At 37.0% G+C, this 27,367-nt stretch overlaps 1 protein-coding gene across 1 annotated transcript in view; it reads left to right on the plus strand.

Annotated features, from left to right (window-relative positions):
- Positions 1–27,367, plus strand: part of ITFG1 (integrin alpha FG-GAP repeat containing 1) — a 294,559-nt gene that overhangs the window by 74,678 nt on the left and 192,514 nt on the right. The window contains exon 8 of the mRNA XM_005691951.3: positions 7,273–7,354. Coding sequence (XP_005692008.3) covers positions 7,273–7,354 — 82 coding nt within the window. The remainder of the gene's footprint in view (positions 1–7,272; positions 7,355–27,367) is intronic.

A 27,367-nucleotide genomic window follows, 5' to 3' on the forward strand; every position in this document is an offset into this window, starting at 1 on the left:
GTCCTTTTCATTATAGGGGACTGGAATGCAAAAGTAAGAAGTCAAGAAACACCTGGAGTAACAGGCAAATTTGGCCTTGGAATACGGAATGAAGCAGGGCAAAGGCTAATAGAGTTCTGCCAAGAGAACTTACTGATCATAGCAAACACCCTCTTCCAACAATACAAGAGAAGACTCTACACATGGACATCACCAGATAGTCAACACTGAAATTAGATTGATTATATTCTTTGCAGCCAAAGGTAGAAAAGCTCTATCAGTTCAGTTCAGTTCAGTTCAATCTCTTAGTCGTGTCCAACTCTTTGCAACCCCATGAATTGCAACACGCCAGGCCTCCCTGTCTATTACCAACTCCCGGAGTTCACTCAGACTCACGTCCATTGAGTCAGTGAGGCCATCCAGCCATCTCATCCTCTGTCATCCCCTTCTCCTCCTGCCCCCAATCCCTCCCAGCATCAGAGTCTTTTCCAATGAGTCAACTCTTCACATGAGGTGGCCAAAGTACTGAAGTTTCAGCTTCAGCATCATTCCCTCCAAAGAACACCCAGGACTGATCTCCTTCAGAAGACTGTTTGGATCTCCTTGCAGTCCAAGGGACTCTCAAGAGTCTTCTCCAACACCACAGTTCGAAAGCTCAATTCTTCGGCGCTCAGCCTTCTTCACAGTCCAACTCTCACATCCATACGTGACCACAGGAAAAACCATAGCCTTGACTAGATGGACCTTAGTTGGCAAAGTACCGTCTCTACTTTTGAATATGCTGTCTAGGTTGGTCATAGCTTTTCATCCAAGGAGTAAGCGTCTTTTAATTTCATGGCTGCAGTGACCATCTGCAGTGATTTTGGAGCCCATGCTCTATACAGTCAGCAAAAACAATACTGGGAGCTGACTGTGGCTCAAATCATGAATTCCTTATTGCCAGATTCAGACTTAAATTGAAGATAGTAGGGAAAACCACTAGACCATTCAGGTATGACCTAAATCAAATCGCTTATGATTGTACAGTGGAAGTGAGAAATAGATTTAAGGGACTAGATCTGATAGATAGAGTGCCCGATGAACTATGGATTGAGGTTCGTGACATTGTACAGAAGACAGGGATCAAGACCATCCTCATGGAAAAGAAATGCAGAAAAGCAAAATGGCTGTCTGGAGAGGCCTTACAAATAGCTGTGAAAAGAAGAGAAGCAAAAAGCAAAGGAGAAAAGGAAAGATATAAGCATCTGAATGCAGAGTTCCAAAGAATAGCAAGAAGAGATAAGAAAGCCTTCTTCAGCGATCAATGCAAAGAAATAGAGAAAAAGAACAGAATGGGAAAGACTAGAGATCTCTTCAAGAAAATTAAAGATACCAAGGGAACATTTTATGTTAAGGTGGGCTCGATAAAGGACAGAACTGGTATGGAACTAACAGAAGCAGAAGAGATTAAGAAGAGGTGGCAAGAATACACAGAAGAACTATACAAAAAAGATCTTCATGACACAGATAATCACGATGGTGTGATCACTCACCTAGAGCCAGACATCCTGGAGTGTGAAGTCAAGTGGGCCTTAGAAAGCATCACTACGAACAAATCTAGTGGAGATGATGGAATTGCATTTGAGCTATTTCAAATCCTGAAAAATGATGCTATGAAAGTGCTTCACTCAATGTGCCAGCAAATTTGGAAAACTCAGCAGTGGCCACAGGACAGGAAAAGGTCAGTTTTTATTCCAATCCCAAAGAAAGGCAATGCCAAAGAATGCTCAAAGTACCGCACAATTGCACTCATCTCACACGCTAGTAAAGTAATACTCAAAATTCTCTAAGCTAGGCTTCAGCAGTACGTGAACCATGAACTTCCAGATGTTCAAGCTGGTTTCGGAAAAGGCAGAGGAACCAGAGATTAAATTGCCAACCTCCGCTGGATCATGGAAAAAGCAAGAACATTCCAGAAAAACATCTCTTTCTGCTTTATTGACTATGCCAAAGCCTTTGACTGTGTGGATCACAATAAACTGTGGAAAATTTTTCAAGAGATGGGAATACCAGACCACCTAACCTGCCTCTTGAGAAATCTCTATGCAGGTCCAGAAGCAACAGTTAGAACTGGACATGGAACAACAGACTGGTTCCAGATAGGAAAAGGAGTACGTTAAGGCTGTATGTTGTCACCCTGCTTATTTAACTTCTATGCAGAGTACATCATGAGAAACACTGGGCTGGAAGAAACACAAGCTGCAATCAAGATTGCTGGGAGAAATGTCAATAACCTCATATATGCAGATGACACCACCCTTATGGCAAAAAGTGAAGAGGAACTAAAAAGCCTCTTTATGAAAGTGCAAGTGGAGAGTGAAAAAGTTGGCTTAAAGCTCAACATTCAGAAAACGAAGATCATGGCATCTGGTCCCATCACTTCATGGCAAAGAGATGGGGAAACAGTGTAAACGGCGTCAGACTTTATTTCGGGGGGCTCCAAAATCACTGCAGATGGTGATTGCAGCCATGAAGTTAAAAGACGCTTACTCCTTGGAAGGAAAGTTATGACCAACCGAAATAGCATATTCAAAAGCAGAGACATCACTTTGCCAACAAAGGTCTGTCTAGTCAAGGCTATGGTTTTTCCAGTGGTCATGTATGGATGTGAGAGTTGGACTATGAAGAAAGCTGAGCACAGAAGAATTGATGCTTTTGAACTGTGGTGTTGGAAAAGACTCTTGAGAGTTCCTTGGACCACAAGGAGGTCCAACCTGTCCATTCTAAAGGAGATCAGTCCTGGGTGTTCTTTGGAAGGAATGATGCTAAAGCTGAAACTCTAGTTCTCTGACCACCTCATGCAAAGAGTTGACTCATTGGAAAAGACTGATGCTGGGAGGAATTGGTGGCAGGAGGGGAAGGTGACCACAGAGGATGAAAGATGGCTGGATGGCATCACCGACTCGATGGCCATGAGTTTGGTGATGGACTGGGAGGCCTGGTGTGCTGCAGTTCGTGGGAGTCACAAAGAGTCAGACACGACTGAGCGACTGAACTGAGCTGAACTGAACTGAACTGAAACAGATCCTTACTTGAGAACTAACTTGCTCAGACTTCAAACCTAGAAACAGTGGAGCTAGAATTTGAACTAGGAAATCTTGTCTCTAAAACTAGGGCCTTTAAATCATTGCACAGACATTCCAGAATCCAATTAGGTGAAAGATAGAGGACATAATTGTGGCAATACGTTGGCCCAGTTTTGGATTGAAAGACTACAGTGAAGGTCAGTAAGAACAGCACGGTACAGAATAGGCCACAGTGTAGTAGATGAGTCTCAAATGGCAGCCCATGAAAAAGTATTTGCAGCTCAGAAGCACAGGACTGACATTATAAAAATACCTGCATAGAAGTTAAATAAACAAGGTGACAATATACAGCCCGTCTTAAACTCCTTTCCGAATTTTTGAACCAGTCCATTGTCCCATATCTGGTTCTAACTATTGCTTCTTCACCTGCATACAGGTTTCTCAAGAGACAGGTAAGGTCGTCTGGTACTCTAGTCTTTTAAGAATTTTGTTTGTTGTGATCCACACCGTCAAAGGCTTTCATGTAGTCAATGAAGGAGAAATAGATGTTTTTCTGGAATTCCCTCGCTTTTTTCATGATTCAGGGAATGCTCTGGTTCCTTTCCTCATTGAAACCCAGCTTGTACATCTAGAAGCTCTCCGTTCACCTACTCTTGAAGCTTAGCTTGAAGGATTTTGAGCATAACTTTGCTAGCACATGAAATGATTGTGCTTATATGATAGTTTGAGCATTCTTTGACATTACTCTTTTTTGAGATTGGAATGAAAATTGAATTTTTCCAATCTTTTGGCCACTGCTGAGTTTTCCAAGTTGGCTGACATATTGAGTGCAGCACTTTAACATCATCATCTATTAGGGTTTAAATGTCTTGAATTCTATCACCTCCACTAGTTTTGTTCATAGTAATGCTTCCTAAGGCCCACTTGACTTCACCCTCCAGAATATCCAGCTCTAGGTGAGTGACCACATCACTGTAGTTATCCAGATCATTAAGACCTGTTTTGTATTATTCTTCTTTGTATTCTTGTCACCTTCTCTTAGACTCTTCTGCTTCCATTAGGTCCTTGCCATTTCAGTCCTTTATCATGCCCATCCTTGCATGAAATGTTCCCTTGATGTTTTCAGTTTTCTTGAAGAGATTGCTAGTCTTTCCCATTCTGTTGTTTTCCTCTATTTCTTTGCATTGTTCACTTAAGAAGGCTTTCTTATCTCTCCTTGTTATTCTCTGAAATTCTGCATTCAGCTGGGTATATCTTTCTCTCTCTCTTGCCTTTCACTTCTTTTCTTTCCTCAGCTATTTGTAAAACTTTGTGGGGGGTGGTTTCGGTCACTGCTTCCTATACAAACTTACAGGAGTGTGTATAAACTTACATCCATAGTTCTTCAGGCACTCTATCCACCAAATCTACCATGTATGCAAGCCTACCTTATTTTATTGTGTTTCACTTTATTACACTTCACAGATAATACTTTTTTTTTCCCATAAGTTGAAAATCTGGCACCCCTGTGTCAAGTAAGTATATCAGCACCGTTTTTTTCTGATAGCAGTTGGTCACTTCATGTCTTCTATGTCACATTTTGGTAATTCTCACAATATTTCAAACTTTTCCCATAGTATTTAATTTGTATTATTGTTCTTTGATGTTGCTATTACAGAAAGATTACAACTTGCTAAAGGCTTGCAATGATGGTTAGTATTTTTTTTAACAGTAAAGTATTTTTTAATCAAAGTATATACATTTTTTAGGCATAATGAACGCTATTGTACACTTAATAGAGCACAGTGTAGTATAACTTTTACATCCGCTGGGAAACTAGAATATTCCTGTGCCTTGGTTTATTACAATACTTAGTTTATTGCAGTGATCTTAAGCAGAATTTGCCTGTATTTCCAAAATATGCCTGCATCTGGAAACATTGCTAAATATATTTTATTACGTTTAACAGAACTTCACCAGAGTAATTTATTCACTTGAGCCAGTAGAATAGGTTGATATTCAGCTTTATGTAATATGCGGCTGATGTATTTTTAGAGTGGTTTTTCCATTTATTCAAGAATAATTGTGTCTTCTTTGTACCTGATGCTGTACTCTTTCTAGAATGCAAATTCATTTGACACTTCATTCACAAATTTGGCAACTTTGATGCATCTTTAGTATAACATCAGGTACTCAGCAAGACTGGAGGGGTATCCTAAGTTTTAAGACACTTACATAAATATGATTTCCATAGAAAAATCTTTCAAAAATGTATCAGATACTTTAATAATAGTAAGAGAGACATGTTTCTGCATGTGGATGATGGAGAGTTAAAATCGCTGGAAAACTGCCTGTCACAAGACAAACGTTACTTACTCATGTTCCTCAGGCATTTAGTCTTAATGCTTTCTGAGTAGCATTGCCCGTCTCTGAAAATGTTGAAGATGATTTCTTCAGAAATAACTTACAGATCTGCAGTATCTTTAGAGGAGCAAAGGAGAAAAATGGTTTAAATTTTTTAAATATTTTAAAATATATAGTTTTCTATATGAAGCATGTAAGAATCAGGGTTAACACATCAAATAGTTAAAAGAGAAATCAGTGGTAAGAGAAGAGCTTTAAAACTAAGAGCTTAAAACCTAAATGCAATGTTTTGGTTTATTTTTCTTATGTTCTAATATAAAATTATAGAAAGGAAAGATAATAATTTAAAGAAATGCATATTATTTTTGTAAGCCAGATATTCTGTTTTGGTAAGAGTAACTGAAGCAAAAGATCTCTGAGGAGTTCTCCTTTTCTGTTTAGCTTAGCCACCTCTGGTTGGACACGTCAGCTATTGTACTCCTTTGCTCCCTTTCTGATAGTGTTGGTATGAATGAGCCATTGAAGATGAATGCAATTCTCATCTCATTTGAATATCTTTACCTAATTAACCCCCAACAGAATGTTCTTTCTTGAAATTTGTAAAACGTAGTATCTTTCCTACTTACTCATACCACTTATATGTTGCCTGCCTTCAAAAATTCTCTTTTCTTGACTTTTATCTTATCTTCCAACTGGACTGTTAGCTCTTTCAGGTAGAAACTATTTTATATACTTCTTTGTACTTCCCTTGTGGCTCAGCTGGTAAAAAAAATCCACCTGCAATGCAGGAAACTAGGGTTTGATCCCTGGGTTAGGAAGATCCCCTGGAGAAGGGAAAGACTACTCCAGTATTCTAGCCTGGAGAATTTCATGGACTGTATAGTCCATGGGGTTGCAAAGAGTCGGACATGATTGAGCGACTTTCACTGATATTTCCAAAACCTTCCATGGTACTTGAAAGTAGAAGACACTCATTCTGTCTGAAATTATGATGATGATTTAGGAAAGAGGGCTTCCCCTGTGGTGCTAGTGGTAAAGAACCTACCTTCCAATTCAGGAAACATAAGAGATGCCTTTCAGTCTCTGGGTCAGGAATTTCCCCTGGAGAAGAAATAGCAACCCACTCCGGTATCCTTGCCTGGAAAATCCTATGGACAGAGGAGCTTAGCAGGCTCTGGGTCTCAAAGAGTCGGACACAACTAAAGTGACTTAGCACACAACACACACACATCATACCTGACGGTTTCACAGAAGGCTCAGTGGTAAAGAATTCACATGCCAAGCAGGAGATGCAGGTTGAATCCCTGGGTCAGGAATATCCCCCAGAGAATGAAAAGGCAACCCACTCCAGTATGCTTGCCTGGGAAATCCCATGGACAACGGGGCCTGGTGGACTACAGTCCAATAATGTCGCAACGAGTCAGACCTGACTTAGTGACAGAGAGTAAAGAGAGAGAGAGAGATCATCCCTGAACTGACAGCACGGAAAGCACATCTCCGGATGTGCATCTTCAACTCACAGCAGTTTCTTTCATTTTATGATAAAAAGTGGGATGATTTTTTGGAGTACAAAGTCTTAAATTGTTTATTTCCTTGCTTTCATTAAAATACTTTGTTTCAGAGGACCTACTGTATAGCTTAGGGAACTCTGCTCAATGTTATATGGCAGCCTGGATGGGAGGGGAGTTTGGGAGAGAATGGCCGTATATGAATGGCAGTGTCCCTTTGCTGTCCACCTGAAGCTATCACAACATTGTCAATCAGCTATACTCCAATACAAAATAAAAAGTTTAAAAAATAATAGTAAAATACAATAGTAAAATTTTAAAATGCTTTGTTTCACACTTGAAAAATGATCTAATCCATAACTTTCTGCCTCTAACAGGATGGAAATTTCTCTCTCAGTACTGTTCTTGAAAAACCTCAAAATATGATGGTGGTGGGACAGTCAGCATTTGCCGACTTTGGTAAGATTGTTTTTGTCTTTGCAAGTCTCCCTGTCTCTCTGACCTAGTCATGTTAATTCTCTACATCTGAAAATAACTTAAGTATCTTCAGATCAATTACAGATATAAAAGATGCCTATCATAGGATTGGGGCTTCCCAGGTGGCACAGTGATAATCTACTTTCTAACTCAGGAGACACAGGAGATTCAGGTTCAATCACGGAGTTGGGAAGATCTCCTGGAGTAGTAAATGGCAACCCACTCCAGTATTCTTGCCTGGAAAATCCCTTAGACAAAGGAGCATGGCAGGCTACAGTCCGTGGGGTAGCAAAGAGTCGAACACAACATAGCAACTGAGCACACACATACATGCATCGTAGTATTATAAGTGACATGTTTTCAGGTCTTTCCTATTGGGTTGGCCAAGTTCCTTCAGTTTTTAAGTAAAAACACATTTCTGTTTTTACCAAGAACTTATTGAACAGCATATTCAGCTTTTTGTTCCACTACCTTCTGCCACTTTTCAAGCAACTTCCTAATTCCACTTTCCCAAAACTTTTTGTGCAAAGAACTCTTCTAAGTGCCTTTTACAGTCTTCCAGGGAATTGAATTTTTTTCCTTTAAGAGAATTTTGTAAAGACTGAAATAAATGGAAATCCAAGGGTATAATATCTGGTGGGTACAGCAGATGAATCAGAACTTCCCAGCCAAGCTGTAACAGTTTTTGCTGGGTCTTCAAAGAAACATGCAGTCTTGCATTATCCTGATGGAATATGTGTTTTCGGTTGACTAATCTGGATGCTTTTCTTCAAATGCTGCTGTCAGTTGGTCTAATGGGGAGCAGTACTTGTTGGAATTAATTGTTTGGTTTTCCAGAAGTAACTCATAATAGAAGACTCCCTTCCAATCCCACCACATACACAGCATCACCTTCTTTGGATGAAGAACAGCCTTTTGTGTGATTGGTGGTGTTTCCTTTCACTTGCCTCATGATCTGTTCTGTTCCCTGTTATTATACACTATCCACTTTTCATTGCCCATCAACAGTTTGTTTTAAAAACAGAACATTTTTGTTATGTTTAAGTAGAGAATTGCATGCAGAAATATGGTCAGTGTTGGTTGTTTTTTTTTCCCCCCCCCACTTAGATGGAACTCAAACATGAAAGCAGTAACCATAACCAAGCTGGTACAAATGATTTCCAGTGCTTGATTTGGATTATTATTATTAATAATTATTATTTTTGGGCCACCTTGTGCAGCATTCAGGATCCTGGTTTCCCACCCAGGGATCAAACTCATGCCCCCCTGCTTTGAAGTATGGAGTCTTAACACTGGACCTCCAAGGAAATCTTGATTTGGGTATTTTGAGTATGTCAGTTATCTCCCTTGAGGTATTACATTGATTGTTCTCAGTTAATGTCTCTATTTGATTGCTGTCAGTGTCAACAGGTCTACCAGACCATGGCTCGTTGTCCAATGAGAAATCTCTGGCATGAAATTTGCAAACCACTTTTGACATGTTCAGTCAGTCACAACACCTCGATACACTGCACAATTTTTTTTTTTTTTTTTTGCTTTTCAGCTCGTTTTTACCTTTCTTGAAATAATAGAGCAAAAATGTTGCTTGTTTTCTTCCATCTTTAATATTAAAGTAGCTACACAAAAATTCACCAATTCTGATGTTTTTTAAAATGCAGTCTGATGTGACAGCCGTCACAATACAATCTAACAAAATTGTTTCAAATGAAGTTAATGATAACTAAGCACTACTAGAGCCATCTGATGGAAAAAGCTGAAGGACTATTTTGGCCAACCCACTACAATAAAGAGCAATTTATGACGTGTGTTTAAATTACAGTTTGAATTTAAGGGACTCCTCTTTGCAGGAGTAACCTGCAAAATAAGAATATCTATTGAACGTTCTCAACTAGTAATTATCATAACATTTTTATGTAGATCCACATTATGAAACAATGAAAAAAAAATTGGAAAACTTAACCTGACCTCTTGAAACTACTTGAATACTAAAAAACATTTGTTATTTACATCTGAATTCCAAAGAAGAGTAATATTTGTTATAAATCTCTATATTCCGTAAGAGTCTACACAATACATCAGGTTTAGAACTTCCAAAACATATGTGACTCTTTCATAATTTGTCAAGGTTATTATCCAAAAGATTTTAGTGTTAGATGAAAAAGTGGTCTAGATAGCCACTGCTAAGAATCCACAGCTCACTCCCACCCTGTTTTTCCTTCATTCTACAAACAGACACCTCAGCCTGTTTCTCAAAATGCAAGTGACACCTTCCTACCTAGAAAGGCTTCAGTTTCTTTATTTATAAAATAAAAATGGTTATAACCACCTCACAAGGCTACTGTGAATAACATAACGTGAATTAAGCACGATGTCAGGCCCACAATAAATACACAGAAAATTATTGTATAATCTGAGTCTTTTTATTGGACATGTTTGGTCTTATTGTTGTTGCTGCTTTTTGCTCAGCTGACTAAATCAACTCATTGTTTAGTGTCATAGAAATGTGTCCCATGGCAATTAAAGCAGGTTTGGTAGTGTTTGATGAAAATTTCAACATGAATCTTTCTATTGTACTGTATTTTACTTTTATTACATTGAACATTACTTTGCTTTTGATAAGATTTCTGGGGCCTGATTTATTATCTTTAATGCAGATGGTCAAGTGATAGGATACATGCATTTTTCTTTTAATTTGCTGGTGGACTTGATTAGCTGGATTAATGACAAGTCTCTCTAGGGAAAAAAGTTTATATGCACTATGTAATTCTCAGAAGACTAATAGACCTCCCTTAACCTGTGGTTAGGATCCTCCAAATCACAGATATTTATTTTCTGACTGTATGTTTTATATGATGAAGTGCTTTGCCTATAACAAAGTTTTAAGTAACTTTAAAGATTTTTTTTAAATTGTACTAATGATAAACATAGACATTTACCTGTTTGTAGTGTTTCAATGTGCAGAATATAGGATATAATTAACTAAATACAACTTCCTCCCCTGTTTTTCATAGCTTTATGTAGTATATCAGTAAACTTTTAAATATATCAGAAAATTTTAAATAAATAGCCCATGCTGTCTTTTTAAAACTTGAAATATCTTTAGCTGGGTATTATCAAAAACAAGACTACTTTTGACTCCAAACAGATGGCACTGAATAAGGTTATGAACACTAATATATAAAAATAGGCACTTTCCTATACATTTGAATATGTCTGTGATTTGTATCCTGCCCTTCATCCTCTACCCCTCCCACTCCTTTTGAACCAAGGTGCAAGGAAAATGATTGACAGCCAAAAAGGCAGCAAGATACCAGAAATTTGCCATTTCATAGGGGGAAAAAAAAGCACATGCTTAAATAAATGATATAGCTCACAGGAAAAATCCTATACCAAAAGGAGTTTTTAAATGGCTCCCAGCTCCCTTAAGTTGTCTAGGAATAGAAGGTTTTTGGGTTTTTAACCTATGGTGAAGTTTTTAGCTTCCAATGTAAAATATTTTTAAAAGATATCAAAAAACCTATGCTAAATTTAGGCTGTGCTGGTATAGTAAAAGCGGGGCGGGGGGCGGTGGCAGGGGAGAGAGGGTGGTTTGAAATCAAACAAATCAAGAATATTTTCAAATAAAACAAGGAAATAGTTATTCATACTTATGATAACATTATCTTTTCCCTTTGTAATACAAAAAAATACTTTCCCAGAAATTAAATAAAACTATGAAATTTTACACAGGCAATAAAAATAATTATCAAATTCTTTTAGGAGGGAAGAGCAGAAAAGTATGTTGTGTGATACGATTATCTTAAAAAAATCAAACTAAGGACTTCCCTGGTGGTCCAGTGGCTAAGACTCTGGGCTCCCAATGCAAGGGGCCTGGGTTTGATCCGTAGTTTGGAAAGTAGATCCCACATGCCACAGTAAAAGATCCTGCATTCCGCAATTAAGACCCTGTGCAGCCAAAGAAATCATAAATATTTTTTTTAAATAATCAGAATATGGAATCAGTATAGAATATATCAAAATAATAATAATGGTTGTATTAGAAGTAGGATAACAGGTTATCTTATTACCTGTTTTCCATATTTTCTGTTGTATGGTTAGATTAATTTAATAATGAAAAAGTAAATTATGGAAGGATAATAGTCAACTATACCAAGTACAAGGTGTGTACTTAAAGTGTTTAGATTTTGTTATCATACTTCCTCTAACTTCATATATAATTGACTCTGTCCTCTTAGTTGCATGAACAACTCCTTCAGAGAAGGTTATGTACTTTCTTGCAGTCTTTAACTCCTACAGCTTTGTAAGTATAGTGTCCCTAAGTATCCATGGGGAATTGGTTCTAAGACCACCCCACTACCGCCAGTTCCCCACAACTACTGCCAGATAGCCAAATCCAAAGATATTCAAGTCCCTTCTACTGTAGAAAATTACATACATAGTACAGTCAGACCTCCATTACTGTGGCTTCTGCAGTTGGTTGAATGGATGCAGAACCCATAGATCTGTACAGCCAACTGTACCTTTATTTAAAAACTTCAGAAAGTAAAGTTAAAATCTTCTGCTGTGATGAAATATACAGAAGGAAATACTTCTAGGACATGGAACAGGAATTCAGGGGAAGATCATTATTATATAATTATTATTATATCATCATTAATATAATATAATATTATTAATATTATTATTATATCATCATTATTATTATATCAAAAGAGAGGTAGATTTAAACAGTTTTAAAATACTGGACTTTCTTGGGATGAAAACCAGTCAAGAGACGGGTTGGGGATGAGGTGTTACAAGCATGAGCTAACTGCATCAGTGATTGGAGGGACAGATGTGAGAAACTTTACAAAGAAAGAATTGGTAAATGTAGAGATGGGTTTGACTCTAGAAGGAGTAAAAAAAATAAATATTGCCTCTGAATGACTAAAAGAATCATTATATTCTCTACTGTTCTTCACAGAGATAGGTAAACAGGAGAGTAAACTAGCTATTAAGGTACTTTAAAGTCATTAATAATGCTAATAAGACAGCAAAGCTGAAAGAAACATTTATGAAACATAAGTTCAGTAATACAACCAAAGTAAGTTTGAAAATCCTCCAAGACCTGAATGAGTCCTCCACGAAAGACAGTATGAGTAGAGTTTTACAGGAATAAGGAGGAAGTAAGAGGATCACTAAAAGGTGGTCAGAAAGTTTTGATGATATTTAAAATGTGATGCCCAAAGGTGTCATTTATAGAGTTATTTAACAGTTCTTGAGTCATAAAAATCAGCCAATAAACAGTGGCTGCTGCTAGTTACTAGCTGGGCCCTGGCCTCACGCTTGGGATATCTGCAATCCATAACTGCCTCTACTAATAGTTAATTGGTCATCTTCTAGAAAACATGTTTTGTGTCAAACTATTATATCACCCTTTTAAACTGTATGTTAAAGTTAAATGTTTTTCTAGGTACACTCAGAATATCAAAGTCTAGAATTTCAACAGATAAGGTGATAGTTCTTTACTAAACTACATAGGACAAAAAAGTCAAGAAAAGTAAGGGTTATTTTTTCTATCAAAATATTACATACAACCAGATTTAGAGAAAACATTAATTTTGTATGCCGTGCCAAATGTAATAGAAATCAATGAAAAGCTATAAAACTGAAGGGGAAACAGAAACTAACAGAATGTCATAATTTCCTATATATTGAATCATATTTTAAATTTCACAATATACATGGATTTATATATCCAAATCTAACTCTTGTGTACTGGGTTATCATAAAGGGATCACACTTTATTCTTCAAGTGAGGGAAGAATACTGGCATGTTGACAAAGCCTGGGAATTATCAATCAGGCCTAAATAATCCTAAAAATAATAAGTTAATGAAAACAGTAAACTTTGTCATCTATGAAAGTAACATATTGGAAAGTACTAAACCCCTTAAATTGGGTCATGAATGATTGAAACCAAATCTTATTCAATTGAGTATCCCAGTTGCCTAATATAGTAAATAATGAACAGCATATACTAAAGTAAAGGAGAAAGGGAGCAAAACCCCACAATCAGGTTACTTTATGAAGTTTTTATGCTGCTTGATAAAAATTCAGAGTTTTAGCTCCAAATTAACCATAAGGTGTTAGTCGCTTATTCGTGTCCAACTCTGAACCCATGGGCTGTGGCCTGCCAGGCTCCTCTGTCTGTGGAATTCTCCAGGCAAGTACATGGAGTAGGTAGCCATTCCCATCTCCAGGGGATCTTCCCAACCTAGGGACTGAACCCAGTTCTCCCACACTGTGGGCAGATTCTTTATAGTCTGAGCCACCAGGGAAACCTAGGCATTTTATTATTTTTGATGTGATGGTAAATGAGATTGTTTCTTTAATTTCTCTTTCTTCCGTTGTTTATGTATAGAAATGCAAAAGGTTTCAATATATTAATTTTGTATTCAGCAACTTTACTGAATTCTTGATGAGCTCTAATAGTTTTCTGGTAGCATCTTTAGGATTTTTAGGATTTTCTATGTATAGTAGCATGTCATCTGCATACTGACAGTTTTACTTCTTCTTTTCCAATTTGGAATCCTTTGGTTTCTTTCTCTGATGACCATGGATTTGCCATGCCTTCCGAATCTATGTTGAATAATAGTAATGAGAGTGAACATTCTTGCCTTGTTTCTGATCGGTTTGTTGTGTATGGCCTTTATTATGTTGAGGTAGGTTCCCTCTGTGCCCACTTTCTGGAGAGTTTTTATCATAAATAGGTGTTGAATTTTGTTGAAAGCTTTTTCTGCATCTACTGAGATAATCATATAGTTTTTATTCTTCATTTGTTAATATGATGTATAACATTGATTTGCAGATATTAAAGATCCTTTGTATCCCCGGCATCTCACTTGATCATGGTGTATGATATTTTTAATGTATTATTAGATTCAGATCACTGGTATTCTGTTGAGAATTTTTGCATCTATGTTATCAGTGATACTGGCCTGATTTCCGTTTTTTGTAGTATCTTTGGTTTTCGTATTAGGCTGATGTAAATCTCATAGAATGAGTTTGGGAGTGTTCCTTCCTCTGTAATTTTTTGGAAATAGTTGGAGAAGGATAGGTGTTAATTCTTCTCAAAATCTTTGATAGAATTCACCTGTGAAGACTTCCGCTTCTGGACTTTTGCTTGTTGGGAGTTTTATAATCATAGTTTCAGTTTCAGTGCTTGTGATTGTTCTGTTCATATTTTCTATTATTTCGTGGTTAAATCTTGAGAGTTTGTACCCTTCTAAGAATTTGTCCATTTCTTCCAAATTGTCCATTTTATTGGCATATAGTTGCTTGTAGTTGTCTCTTATGATCCTTTGCGTATTTTTGTTGTCCATGTTAACTTATTCTTTTTCTTTCTGATTTTATTGATTTGAACCCTCTCCCTGTTTTTCTTGATGAGTCTGGCTAAAGGTCTATCAATTTTATCTTCTCAAAGAGCCAGCTTTTAGTTTCATTGATCTTTTCTGTTGTTTTCTTAGTCTTTGTGCCTGCCTTTTATTTCTGCCCTGATCTTTATTGCTTTCTAGCTACTAACACTGGGTTTTGTTTTTTCTCTCTCTAGTTGCTTTAGGTGTAAGGTTAGGTTCTTTATTTGAGATTTTTCTTGGTGTAAGATTGTATTTACATAAACTTCCCTTTTAGAATTGCTTTTGCTGCATCCCATAGGTCTAGATCATTGTATTTTCGTTATCATGTGTCTCTAGGTATTTTATAATTTCCTGTTCGATTTATTCAGTGATCCATTGTTTGTTTAGTAACTTACTTTTTAGCCTCCTTGTGTTTCTTCTTTTTTACAGTTTTTTTTTCCAGTAATTGATTTCTTTTCTTTTCTTTTTTTTTTTTACTTTACAATATTGTATTGGTTTTGCCATACATTGACATGAATCTGCCACGGGTGTACATGTGTTCCCCATCCTGAACCCCCTCCCACCTCCCTCCCTATCCCATCCCTCTGGGTCATCCCAGTGCACCAGCCCTGAGCATCCTATATTATGCATCGAACCCCTGGACTGGCAATTTGTTTCGCATGTGATAATATGCATGTTTCAATGCCGTTCTCCCAAATCATCCCACCCTCTCCCTCTCCCTCTGAGTCCAAAAGACTGTTCTATACATCTGTGTCTCTTTTGCTGTCTCACATACAGGGTTATCATTACCATCTTTCTAAATTCCATATATATGTGTTAGTATACTGTATTGGTGTTTTTCTTTCTGGCTTACTTCACTCTGTATAATAGGCTCCAGTTTCATCCACCTCATTAGAACTGATTCAAATGTACTCTTTTTAACGGCTGAGTAATACTCCATTGTGTATATGTACCACAGCTTTCTTATCCACTCATCTGCTGATGGACATCTAGGTTGTTTCCATGTCCTGGCTATTATAAACAGTGCTGCGATGAACATTGGGGTACATGTGTCTCTTTCCATTCTGGTTTCTTCGGTGTATGTGCCCAGCAGTGGGATTGCTGGGTTATATGGCAGTTGTATTTCCACTTTTTTAAGAAATCTCCACACTGTTCTCCATAGTGGCTGTACTAGTTTGCATTACACCAACAATGTAAGAGGGTTCCCTTTTCTCCACACCATCTCCAGCATTTATTGCTTGTAGACTTTTGGATAGCAGCCATTCTGACTGGCATGAAACCTCATTGTGGTTTTGATTTGCATGTCTCTGATAATGAGTAATGTTGAGTATCTTTTCATGTGTTTGTTAGACATCTGTATGTCTTCTAACCCTAACTCATTCTATGAGGCCACCAGTAATCGATTTCTAATCCAATAGCGCTGTTGTCAGAAGGGATGCTTGATATGATTTCAGTTTTCTTAAATTTACTGTGACTTCATTATGGCGCAGAGGTTAAAGCATCTGCCTGAAATGTGGGAGACCTGGGTTCAATCCCTGGGTTGGGAAGATCCCCTGGAGAAGGAAATGGCAACCCACTCCAGTACTCTTGCCTGAAGAGTCCCATGGACGGAGGAGCTTGGTGGGCTACAGTCCACGGGTCGCAAAGAGTCGGACATGACTGAGCGACTTCACTTTCACTTTCACTTCATTAGTGACTCAAGATCTGATCTATCCTGGAGAATGTTTTGTGTGCACTTGAGAGGGAAGTGTATTCTGCTGCTTTCGGATGGAATGCCCTATACTTATCAAGTCTATCTGGTCTAATGTGTCAATTAAGGCTTGTGTTTCCATATTAATTTTTTGTCTGTCCATTGGTATAAGCGGGTGTTAAAGTGCCCCACTCATAATCTATTTTACACAGGTGTTTTAAAAATCAAATGCCTTCAAAGAAACGCATGACTTTATTACAAAAGAGGTTGTATAGGATAAAGTTCTAGGTATTGTGCCTTCTAGGCTTGATTTCATTTTTTGACTTATTTAAGACTACGTTTCATTCCGAAGACTTAATAATGAACTTTTGTTTTTTGTTTTCTATGGTTGAAAATTGGCTGCTCTTTTGTGACGTAGCCTTATTTATTTTTTCACTAAAAGGGACCCTGAATTCCAGCTGATATTTATCAATAAAAGTAGTTTCAGATTTTCCCTCTTAAATGTACTATAGCACCTTCATCACCAGTCAGAAATTATCAAGTAGATTTAAATACAATATACTTCAATATATGAACTATAGATAACTAGATGTAAGTGCTGGATTCAAGGAATTTGAAATATAATTCATAGAATACCTTGACTTTTATGGTACAGACATATCAGTCGGTCAAATAGTTGATTCTGTTCTTTAAAACTGTGTAGGAATCAGTTTTTCTTCCATTCAGCTTTTTTCCTGTTTTGTGCTGGAAGATGTACAAGATGTTAACCAATTCAGAAATAACCTTTTTTTCAGTGCCTACTCTTTAGACTATTCTAGATGCTTGGCATGTAGCCATAAATGAAGCATATAAAAACCTTGCTTTCATGAAGTTTAAATTCTGTTGAAGAAGGAAAAACAATAAGAAGTTAGTATTTTTATAAAGTGTTAAAAAGAGTTTTGAACAGATAAAAGTAGTGTAAGAGAAACTGAGAAGGCTTATTTTCTATAGCTGATTGGAGGTCATATTTGACCTTCGAGTTTGGAGACCTTGGAAGAATGTTACAGAGGTAACACCTAAATGTATGTTCAAGGTACAAAAAGAAGAAAGGCACTTGGCCAGGTCTTTAGGGAACTGAGAACCAAGGTAAGAAATTTGGGTTTTATTCTAGATATAATTGGGAGCTTCAAGGGAACTTAATAGGACATGTAATTAATCAAGCAGTATTTTGGACATAAGTTTGTGATGTCTGTTAGACACTAAAATGTTATACATGTGGGAGATAGTAGCTCTGAAGAGACAGAGTTGGATATTAGTATGTCCTTGTTTAAATACCTTTTAGAAGGTGGATAATGGATAAAGGAGTACCTTCCCAGAGTATCCCACCTTTCTTCCTAAAACTAAAACTGTTACTTATTTCAGCCACAGTGAGTGGCTTCTTTGATGTTCCTCAAGCAGGCCAGGCACAGTTTCCCCCTACGGGCTTTTTCCTTTGCATGGAATGCTCTTTCTCTGAATATTCCTCTTGGCTCAACTCCCTTACCACCTTCTAGTCCCACTTAAATGTCACCTTCTCCAGACCTTCCCTGACCACTCTATTTAAATTTGTAACCCCTGCTCTGACACTCCTGACCCCTTTCCCTCTTTACTTTTTCCATTGCATTTATCACTATCTGACATATCACGGATCTGACATCACATCTGCTTTTATTTATGTACTCCGTTGGTGTGTTTTGTTCACTGTTATATCTCTTGCCTTGGAACAGTTCTAGTTACATTGTAAACACTCAATGAATAGTTTTGAACATGTAACTTAATTTTTAAAATATCTTAATTTATTTCACCATTTGGTTTTTAATAATTGATCCCTAATTTAAGACATGTCTCAAATATCTTCAGTCATAATCCTAAGCCCAGACTTCTTAGTGTCATTCACATGATGAGGACAGAGCTAACATTACTTTGGCTCTTTCTGATTAAAGTTAAGTGATTGAATTAAAAATTGTTCTAAATCTCTAAAATAGATGGATGTTGATTTCAGTAGGAGACTTCCTAGGTCCTTGTGAATTTTAATTCTCAGTTTTTGTATTTCCATTTTTCTAATTCCTGAATGCTGACAACATACATTACCTGTACTGTTTTGTTTATATTATTTAACATTTAAAGAGACCATTGTATTTGCACAGTTTCTGAATATTACATTGAATCTTCATAGTATCAATTTGTTCTGACATGATCAGAGTAAAAGCAACCAATTTAAGTAGTTCTCTCTAACCTGGCAGCATGACCTACCCCTATTTCACCAAAGAAAGACAATACTATTGCAAATTTTGATAAATCTGGAATATTTTCTGTGCACACGTTGCCATATGACATGGGAAGTAAATAGGCATTCTTAGAAGACTCTTCTAATGTGCATCTAGTTCATTAGTGTTTCCTTTTCATTCCAGGTCACTGTGGCTATTGCATTGCAGTGGTTGCCATAGCAAAATTGATTAGTCCCTGAGTTTTATTTCTAGCAAAGACTATAAGACATCTATCGTTGTGAGTCACAGATGCCAGATGTGATTTAGATAAATATTTTGAATGCTTTTTGATTGGAAATGGTAATTTATATACAAATTGTAAAATTGCTACTTCTGAGTCTTGATTTTATACATACTCAGTATTCAAAGCAGACAAAGCTATACTTACTCCTTTTATTTAAGATTACAAATATGAGGAAAAACTAGGACCCTGAGTCCATGAAGTTTTTTTTGTTTAAATTTTATATGATAGATTCTTGCCTTTCTAGGTAAGGGGGTTTGGGGTTTTTTGTTTTTTTTTTTTTTTTTGGTACACCTATCTTTCTGACTTACTAAATTCTCAAAGTTATACTGTTCTTTTAATTTTTCAAAGGTGCATGGATTATGAGTATATAATTATTTCTTTGAAAATTAAATTTAAAGCACTTAAAGAGTCCATAATTAGTGTTATATTTTACATTATCACATTACTGTTCTGTAATTTAGCAGGGTTTTTTTTTCTTTGTTTTAATTTAAGCTAATTGAGACACTTGTCTCTCTAAGCCTGCCCTGATTAATAGAATGGATCTCTGATAACTGGAGCAATCCATGTAACTGATCTGTGAACTTCATCATGCATTTATCTCTTTGTTGGTTGATTGTTCAGTATTGAGGAAATGGTTACTGCAGGATCTTTCCGATTCTTAGACCTTCCAGTTACATACAGCCTGGGAAAGACTAACAGTGAAATTTATTCCTCTCTGATACCTTACACCTGAGGGGAGTTCCCCCAATCAGAGCAGTATAGAGTAATATACTCTCAGAGCCTGAGAATAAATTGTGAAGATCCCCTTTTTAAATGTCCTATGACATTTTCAAGTAACCCAGGCTTCCATTTTAACCCTATTTTCTTTACATCTCTGCATTTTCATTCTGTGTAAATACTCCATCCGTAGATAAGCAAAAGCGGAGATGTAAATCTTAGATATAGGTGAGCATACAGCTCTCTGTGCTTAACCTTCACCCTCTAAAGAATTGAGTGATGGGTTGGATGGATCAATCTGTGGTGGATAGATGGATAAGAGCACCGTTTGCTACTTATTCCTTGTCCAGAGCAATCCATTCCCTTAATAAGTCTCACAAAGTAATCAGTTTTTCTATTCTTTTCCATGATAGCAAGTCAGTACCCTTTTATTTCTGTCATGCTAACAGCCAGATGGACATTATCTGTACCTAACTTGCCCCTGCCTATAATTATACCCCAAATAACTAATGTATTCTTAGTTAATTTAATCAATAGAAAAGTTTCAAAGTTTTGTTAATCAATGACATTAAGGATTTAGTAGTTAGTACTTTTCAAATATTTGTTTACTTCTTTTTCATAATACTGAACAGTTTCTTATTATTTGGCAGGAACTCTTTTACACATTGTGTGTTTTACCTTCATCTCAGTTAATCTTCCCAAAACTCGCTGAGGTGAGCAAATTATTTATTCTTGACATACAGATGTGGTAACAGTGGTTCAGATGTTAAGAAACTTGCCTAAGAGGACAAAACTAAGAAGTAGTAGAGCTGGACTGTGATCTTCGGCTCTGTCTCACAAACTGTGAGGCCCTCCTTCCGCGTTAGTTCTTAAAAGGTGTGAGCATCCTTTGTTGATGTTCTCCAACAGTGACCTCTTGGTAAGCCCTGTTTTGGTTTTTTAAATCCATGTATCATGTTGATAGTGAATCTTTTCCTTCTGCTCCCTGCAAGATGGCTTTCCCTTATTACTTTTAGAATGTTTATACTGTCTGACACTTCGTGATTATCCATCTCAAAAATTTGCTTTTGTGTGTGTGTGTATGTATATATATATCAATAATTATAAAATATATAATGTAGATTCCAGAAAATATCAAAACCAGGCATTGGTGATTTTGATATAGAATTCACTATGTAAAAATATCTCTTGTATTAAGACAGCTCTTCAGAATACTTCTTTATCAACTATGATAAACTTATAGTTTTTATTCAGATGAAGTCATTCTGCTGTTGAGTTCTGAGAACATGTGGGAGATCATTTCCTAGAAATAAGTTCCTTGATTTCTCTTTGATTTTGATTTTTCTCCCTACCCTAGATGTTTTCAGTTTTGCAGCCACATATTTGTATTTTCAGTCAGTTTTTAGAACTCTGGCTCACTTCCAAATTGTGACTCATCATTTGAAACCAGGATTTCTGTAAATTTATGTGAACAAATTCTTTCTTAAACATTCACTAATACAAGTATAAACATTCTTTATGTCATATCCTAATCCATATTTTTTAAATCAAGATTTTTTTTGGCCTCATACAGATTTCTTTTTCTATTCTCCTTTGTTTGAAGTAGCAGTCTTTATTTGAAAGATCTGCTTATATCTGGGATGTGTTAGAGATGTCAGTTAAGTCTCCTGTGTCTCATACTTCTTATAATCTTCTCAAAATAAGCTGCTAGTTTTAAAAGTGGCATATTTCATGATGAAGAGTTAAGGCAGCAGAGAAAGGAATGTAATGGAGGAGTTAAAAAGAACCTCACTGTTTGAAATCAACCACCAGTAAAAGTGGTTGAGGGCTTATAGAGTAAGTATATTTTTTTAAATCTATTGCAGTGTTTATAGCAATTAGTACTATTTTGCTACTGAAGATTTGTCTTAGGCTTTAGATCCGCATAGATCTAGATTCAAATTTCAGTTCTGGGCAAGTCATTCAAATTCTTTGACCAACTATTTCCTATGTGTACTGTGAGGTTATCACTAGGTTATGGTAAACAAAACGGTATTGTAGGTGCTTTAGTACCTTGGCATTACCTGCTGAATAAATGTGAGCTCCAACAATAATAATGTTTTAGACCATTTACTTATAGTTTAATATCTTCTTTATTCAATATATTCTTTAAAGGATGAAAGAGTGATTCAAAATCTTCCTGTAGAGCCTTTCTTCTTTCCACTCTGCCACTTCCAGTACATCTGTCTCAACTTCTTCCTCTGCACTGCCTTATACTCCTCAAACCACTAAAACTCATGGAGTTTTAACCTCCTTCATATCTCTTAAAACTGTCTTACCCCATAATTATTTCTTGAACTCTCTCTCCTACCTTACTGTGAGATTACTGACCTAACTCCATTCTTGTACCTCTCCAAACCATTCTTCACTCTGTAGTGCTGCTTCTACATAAAGTGAATCTGAAACACTAAAAGCCTTTAATAGCTCTCTGTATCATTATGATAAGGTCCAGTCTTTGCTATGGTACCGAGGCCATTTTGGATCTGGTTTCTTGTTACTTATCTCTAACAAGATTTCATTATTTCTGGAGTTATTTCTCCACTCTTCTCCAGCAGCATATTGGGCACCTTCCAACCTGGGGAGTTCATCTTTCAGTGTCATATCTTTTTGCTTTTTCGTACTGTTCATGGGGTTCTCAAGGCAAGAATACTGAAGTGGTTTGCCATTCCCTTCTACAGTGGACCGTGTTTTCTCAGTACTTTCCACCATGACTGGTCCGTCTTAGGTGGCCCTAACGCAGCATGGCTCATAGTTTCATTGAGTTAAACAGGCTATGGTTCATCTGATCAGTTTAGTTAGTTTTCTGTGTTCTTCAGTATTCTTGCTTTGAGAATTCAGTATTCTTGCCTTGAGAACCCCATGAACAGTATGAGAAGGCAAAAAAAAATGATACTGAAAGATGAACTCCCCAGGTTGGTAGGTGCGCAGTATGCTCTGGAGAAGAGTGGAGAAATAACTCCAGAAAGAATAAAAACACAGAGCCAAAGTGAAAACAGCACCCATTTGTGGATGTGACTGGTGATGGAAGTAAAGTCTGATGCTGTAAAGAACAATACTGCATAGGAACCAGGAATGTTAGGTCCATGAATCAAGGTAAATTGAAAGAAGTCAAACAGGAGATGGCAAAAGTGAACATCGACATTTTAGGAATCACTGAACTAAAATGAACCTGAATGGGCGAATTAATTCAGATGACTATTATATCTACTACTGTGGGCAAGAATCCCTTAGAAGAAATGGAATAGCCCTCATAGTCAACAAAACAGTCTGAAATACAGTACTTGGGTGCCATCTCAAAAATGACAGAGCGATCTCTGTTTGTTTCCAAGGCAAACCTTTCAATATCACAGTAGTCCAAGTCTGTGCCCCAACCACTAATGCCAAAGAAGTTGAAGTTGAACAGTTATATGATGACCTACAAGACCTTCTAGAACTAACAACAAAAAAAGATGTCTGTTTCATCATAGGGAACTGGAATGCAAAAGTAGAAAGGAGATACCAGCAGTAACAGGAAAGTTTGGTCTTGGAGTACAAAATGAAGCAGGGCATAGGCTAACAGAGCTTGCCAAGAAACACACTGTTCATAGTAAACATTCTCTTCCAGCAACACAAGAGACAGCTCTGCACATGGACAGCACCAGGTGGTCAGTACCAGAATCAGATTGATTGTATTCTTTGCTTGATTGTATCCTTTGCAGCCGAAGATGGAGAAGCTCTATACAGTCAACAAAACGAGACCAAGAGCTGACTATGGCTCAGATCATGAACTCCTTATTGGAAAATTCACCTTAAATTGAAGAAAGTAGGGAAAACCGCTAGACCATTCAAGAAAGACCTAAATCAAATCCCTTATGATTATGCAGTAGAAGTGACAAGTAGATTCAGGGATTAGATCTGATAGAGTGCCTGAAGAACTATGAAGAGAGGTATGTGACATTGTTCAGGAGCCAGTGATCAAGACCATCCCTAAGAAGACGGAATGCCAAAAGGCAAAATGGTTGTCTGAGGAAGCCTTACAAATAGCTGAGAAAAGAAGAGAAGCAAAAGGCAAATGAGAAAAGAAAAGATATACCCATCTGAATGCAGAGTTCCAAAGAATAGCAAGGAGAGATAAGAAAGCCTTCTTAAGTGGTCAATAGAAAGAAATATGGGGAAACAATTGAATGGGAAAGACTAGACATCTCTTCAAGAGAATTAGAGATACCAAGGTAACATTTCATGCAAAGATGGGCATAATAAAGGACAGAAACAGTATGGACCTAACAGAAGGAGAAGATATTAAGAAGAGGTGGCAAGAACACACAGAAGAACTATACAAAAAAGATCTTAATGACCCAGATAATGATGATGGTGTGATCAGTCACCTAGAGCCAGACATCTTGGAGTGTGAAGTCAAGTGGGCCTTAGGAAGCATCACTACGAACAAAAGCTAGTGGAGGTGATGGAATTCCAGCTGAGCTTTTTCATATCCTAAAAGATGATGCTGTGAAAGTGTTATACTCACTATGTCAGCAAATGTGGAAAAGTCAACAGTGGCCACAGGACTGGGAAAGGTCAGTTTTCATTCCAATCCCAAAGAAAGGCAATGCCAAAGAATGTTTAATCTACCACACAGTTGTACTCATCTCACACACTAGTAAAGTAATACTCAAAATTCTCCAAGTGAGGCTTCCAACAGTACATGAACTGAGAGCTTCCAGATGTTCAAACTGGATTTTGAAAAGGCAGAGGAACCAGAGATCATATTGCCAACACCCGTTGGATCATAGAATAAGCAGGAGAATTCCAGTATTTCTGCTTCATTGACTGTGCTAAAGCCTTTGACTCTGTGGATCACAACAAATGTGGAAAATGTTTGAAGAGATGGGAATACCAGTCCACCTTACTTGCTTCCTGAGAAATCTGTATGCAGGTCAAGAAGCAACAGTTACAACCGGACATGGAACAACGGGACTGGTTCCAAACTGGGAAAAGAGTACACCAAGGCTGTATATTGTCACCCTGTTTGTTAATTTCTATGCAGAGTACATCATGCGAAATGCTGGGCTGAATGAAGTACAAGCTGGAATCAAGATTGCCAGGAGGAATATCAATAACCTCAGATATGCAGATGACATGACTGTTATGGCAGAAAATGAAGAACTAAAGAGCCTCTTGATGAAAATGAAAGAGGAGTGTGAAAAAGCTGGCTTAAAACTCGGCATTCAAAAAATGAAGATCATGGCATCTGGACCCATCACTTCATGGGAAATAGATGTGAAAACAATGGAAACATGAGAGACTATTTTCTTGTGCTCCAAAATCACTGCAGGTGGTGACTGCAGCCATGAATTTAAAAGACGCTTGCTCCTTGGAAGAAAAGATATTGCAAATCTAGATAGCTTATTAAAAAGCAGAGACATTACTTTGCCGACATGTATGTCCATGTAGTCAAAACTATGGTTTTTCCAGTAGTATGGATGTGAGAGTTGGACCATAAAGAAAGCTGAGCACCAAAGAGTTGATGCTTTTGAGCTGTGGTATTAGAGAAGACTCTTGAGAGTCCCTTAGACTTCAAGATCAAACCAGTCAATCATAAAGGAAGTCAGTCCTAAATACTCATTGGATGGACTGATGCTGAAGCCCAAGCTCCAGTTTTTTGGCCACCTGAGGTGAAGAAGTGACTCCTTGGAAAAGACCATGATGCTGAGAAAGATTAAAGGTAGCGGGAGAGCAGGACAACAGAGGATGAGATGATTGGATGGCATCACCAACTTGATGGACATGAGTTTGAGTAAGCTCTAGGAGTTGGTGATAGACAGGTAAGCCTGGCGTGCAACAGCCCATGGAGTTGCAGAGTTGGACACACAATTGAGCAACTTAACTGATCTCAACAAGATTTTACAGAGACAGTACAGTTCTCGAAATATATCATATTCCTTTTTCTATTTTCCTACCAGGCCTTAGTATGTGAGATTCCCTTTTCCCTACAAACTCCTAATCCCTAATCATCTTTCAGGTTTTAATTGTTATTTTTCTAAACACTAACCTGGCACATAGTAGGCTCTCTGAATGTGTTAGATGGGTTTAAAAACAGCCTCTTTGATTGATTAAATGATTATATCAGATGCAGTTTCAAGTTCAGGTCACTAATACATTTTTGCTCCTGTTGCGTGTATTCTGTTTTAGTACTTTCCATATTCTGTTGCAAGTATAGATATGTTTTTTTGTTTTGTTTTGTTTTACTTTTCTTTTCACCCTTACCTTGATTTCTTTGGAGACAGAGAACATGGTTTTCCACATTCTTAATTGAACGTCTGGAATATTGGTTAGCACATTAGTAAATGCTTAATAAATGCTTAATGAATAATTCCTTCAAAAGGAGTCTGCTTAAATACTTCTAAATTTTTAGCAGTTTTATCACAGTATAACTTGCACACTGTGAATGTCTCCCATTTTAAGTGTAGAGTGTAAGCTTTAATAGACTGTGATAAAACTGTGTAACCATGACCACAATCCCAATTTTAAAACACTCATTAATCCAAAGAGTTTCCTATGCCCATATATATTCTCCTAGACAACCCAGCCCAAAACAACTACCAATATGCTTTTTTTTAATTGTGGTATTAATAAAATCTATATAAACATACAATTTGCTACATTAGCAATTTTAAATGCATAGTTCAATTTCATAAATTATATTCACACTGTTGTGCAGCTGTCTGTATGTGCTATTTGCAACACTGTTTCATCACCACAGACAGAAACTCTCTGCTTATTAAGCAGTCATTGCTCCGTTCTGCCAGCCCTTAATAACTTCTAATCTACTTTCTATGTCAATTAATTTGAATACTCTAGATACTTCGTGTAAGTGGAGTCCTACAATATTTGTCCATTTGTGTATCATTTATTTCACTTAGCATCATATTTTTAAGGTTCATCTAGATTGTAGCAGTTATCAAAATAAATTAATTTCCTTTTTGATTATCCATTCATCTGTTGATAAACTTGAGTTCTTTTCTCCTTTTAGCTGTCATGAATAATGCTCAGTTGGAGACTGGCATATTATTCTACCATTACTTCCTTCTTAAATGATGTGAAATAGTATGTCATTGTTTTTTTCATTTGCATTTATCTTATGTCTAATGATGTTAAGCATCTTTTTTTTTTTTTTTCCTTTTCATGCAAGATCTTTACTTGCAGTATGTGGTACCTTTAGTTGCCAGCTGTGGAATCTTTACTTGCACCATGTGAACTCTTAGTTGCCACTCATGGGATCTCGTTTCCTGAACAGGAATCAAACTCAGGCGCCCTCCATTGGGAGCTCAAAGTCTTTCCCACTGGACCACTAGTGAAGTTCCTTGAGCATCTATTCATGTGCTTTTAGAGTATTGGTGTAACTTCTTTGGAGAAATGTCTGTTCAACTGCTTTGCTCATTTTTTTTAATTGGATTGTCTTTTTGTTGAATTGTTGGAATTTATTATGTATTCTGGATGTTAAACCCTTTGTATGAATATTTTAATATGTGTGTTTAAATGTGTATGATTCACAAATATTTCCTCCCTGGGGATTAACTTTTCACTTCATGATAATGTCTTTCAATGCATAATATGTTTTAATTTTGGTAAAGTACAGTTTCCTTGT

The sequence above is a fragment of the Capra hircus genome, chromosome 18, assembly GCF_001704415.2.
Source record: "Capra hircus breed San Clemente chromosome 18, ASM170441v1, whole genome shotgun sequence".
Lineage (NCBI taxonomy): Eukaryota > Metazoa > Chordata > Mammalia > Artiodactyla > Bovidae > Capra > Capra hircus.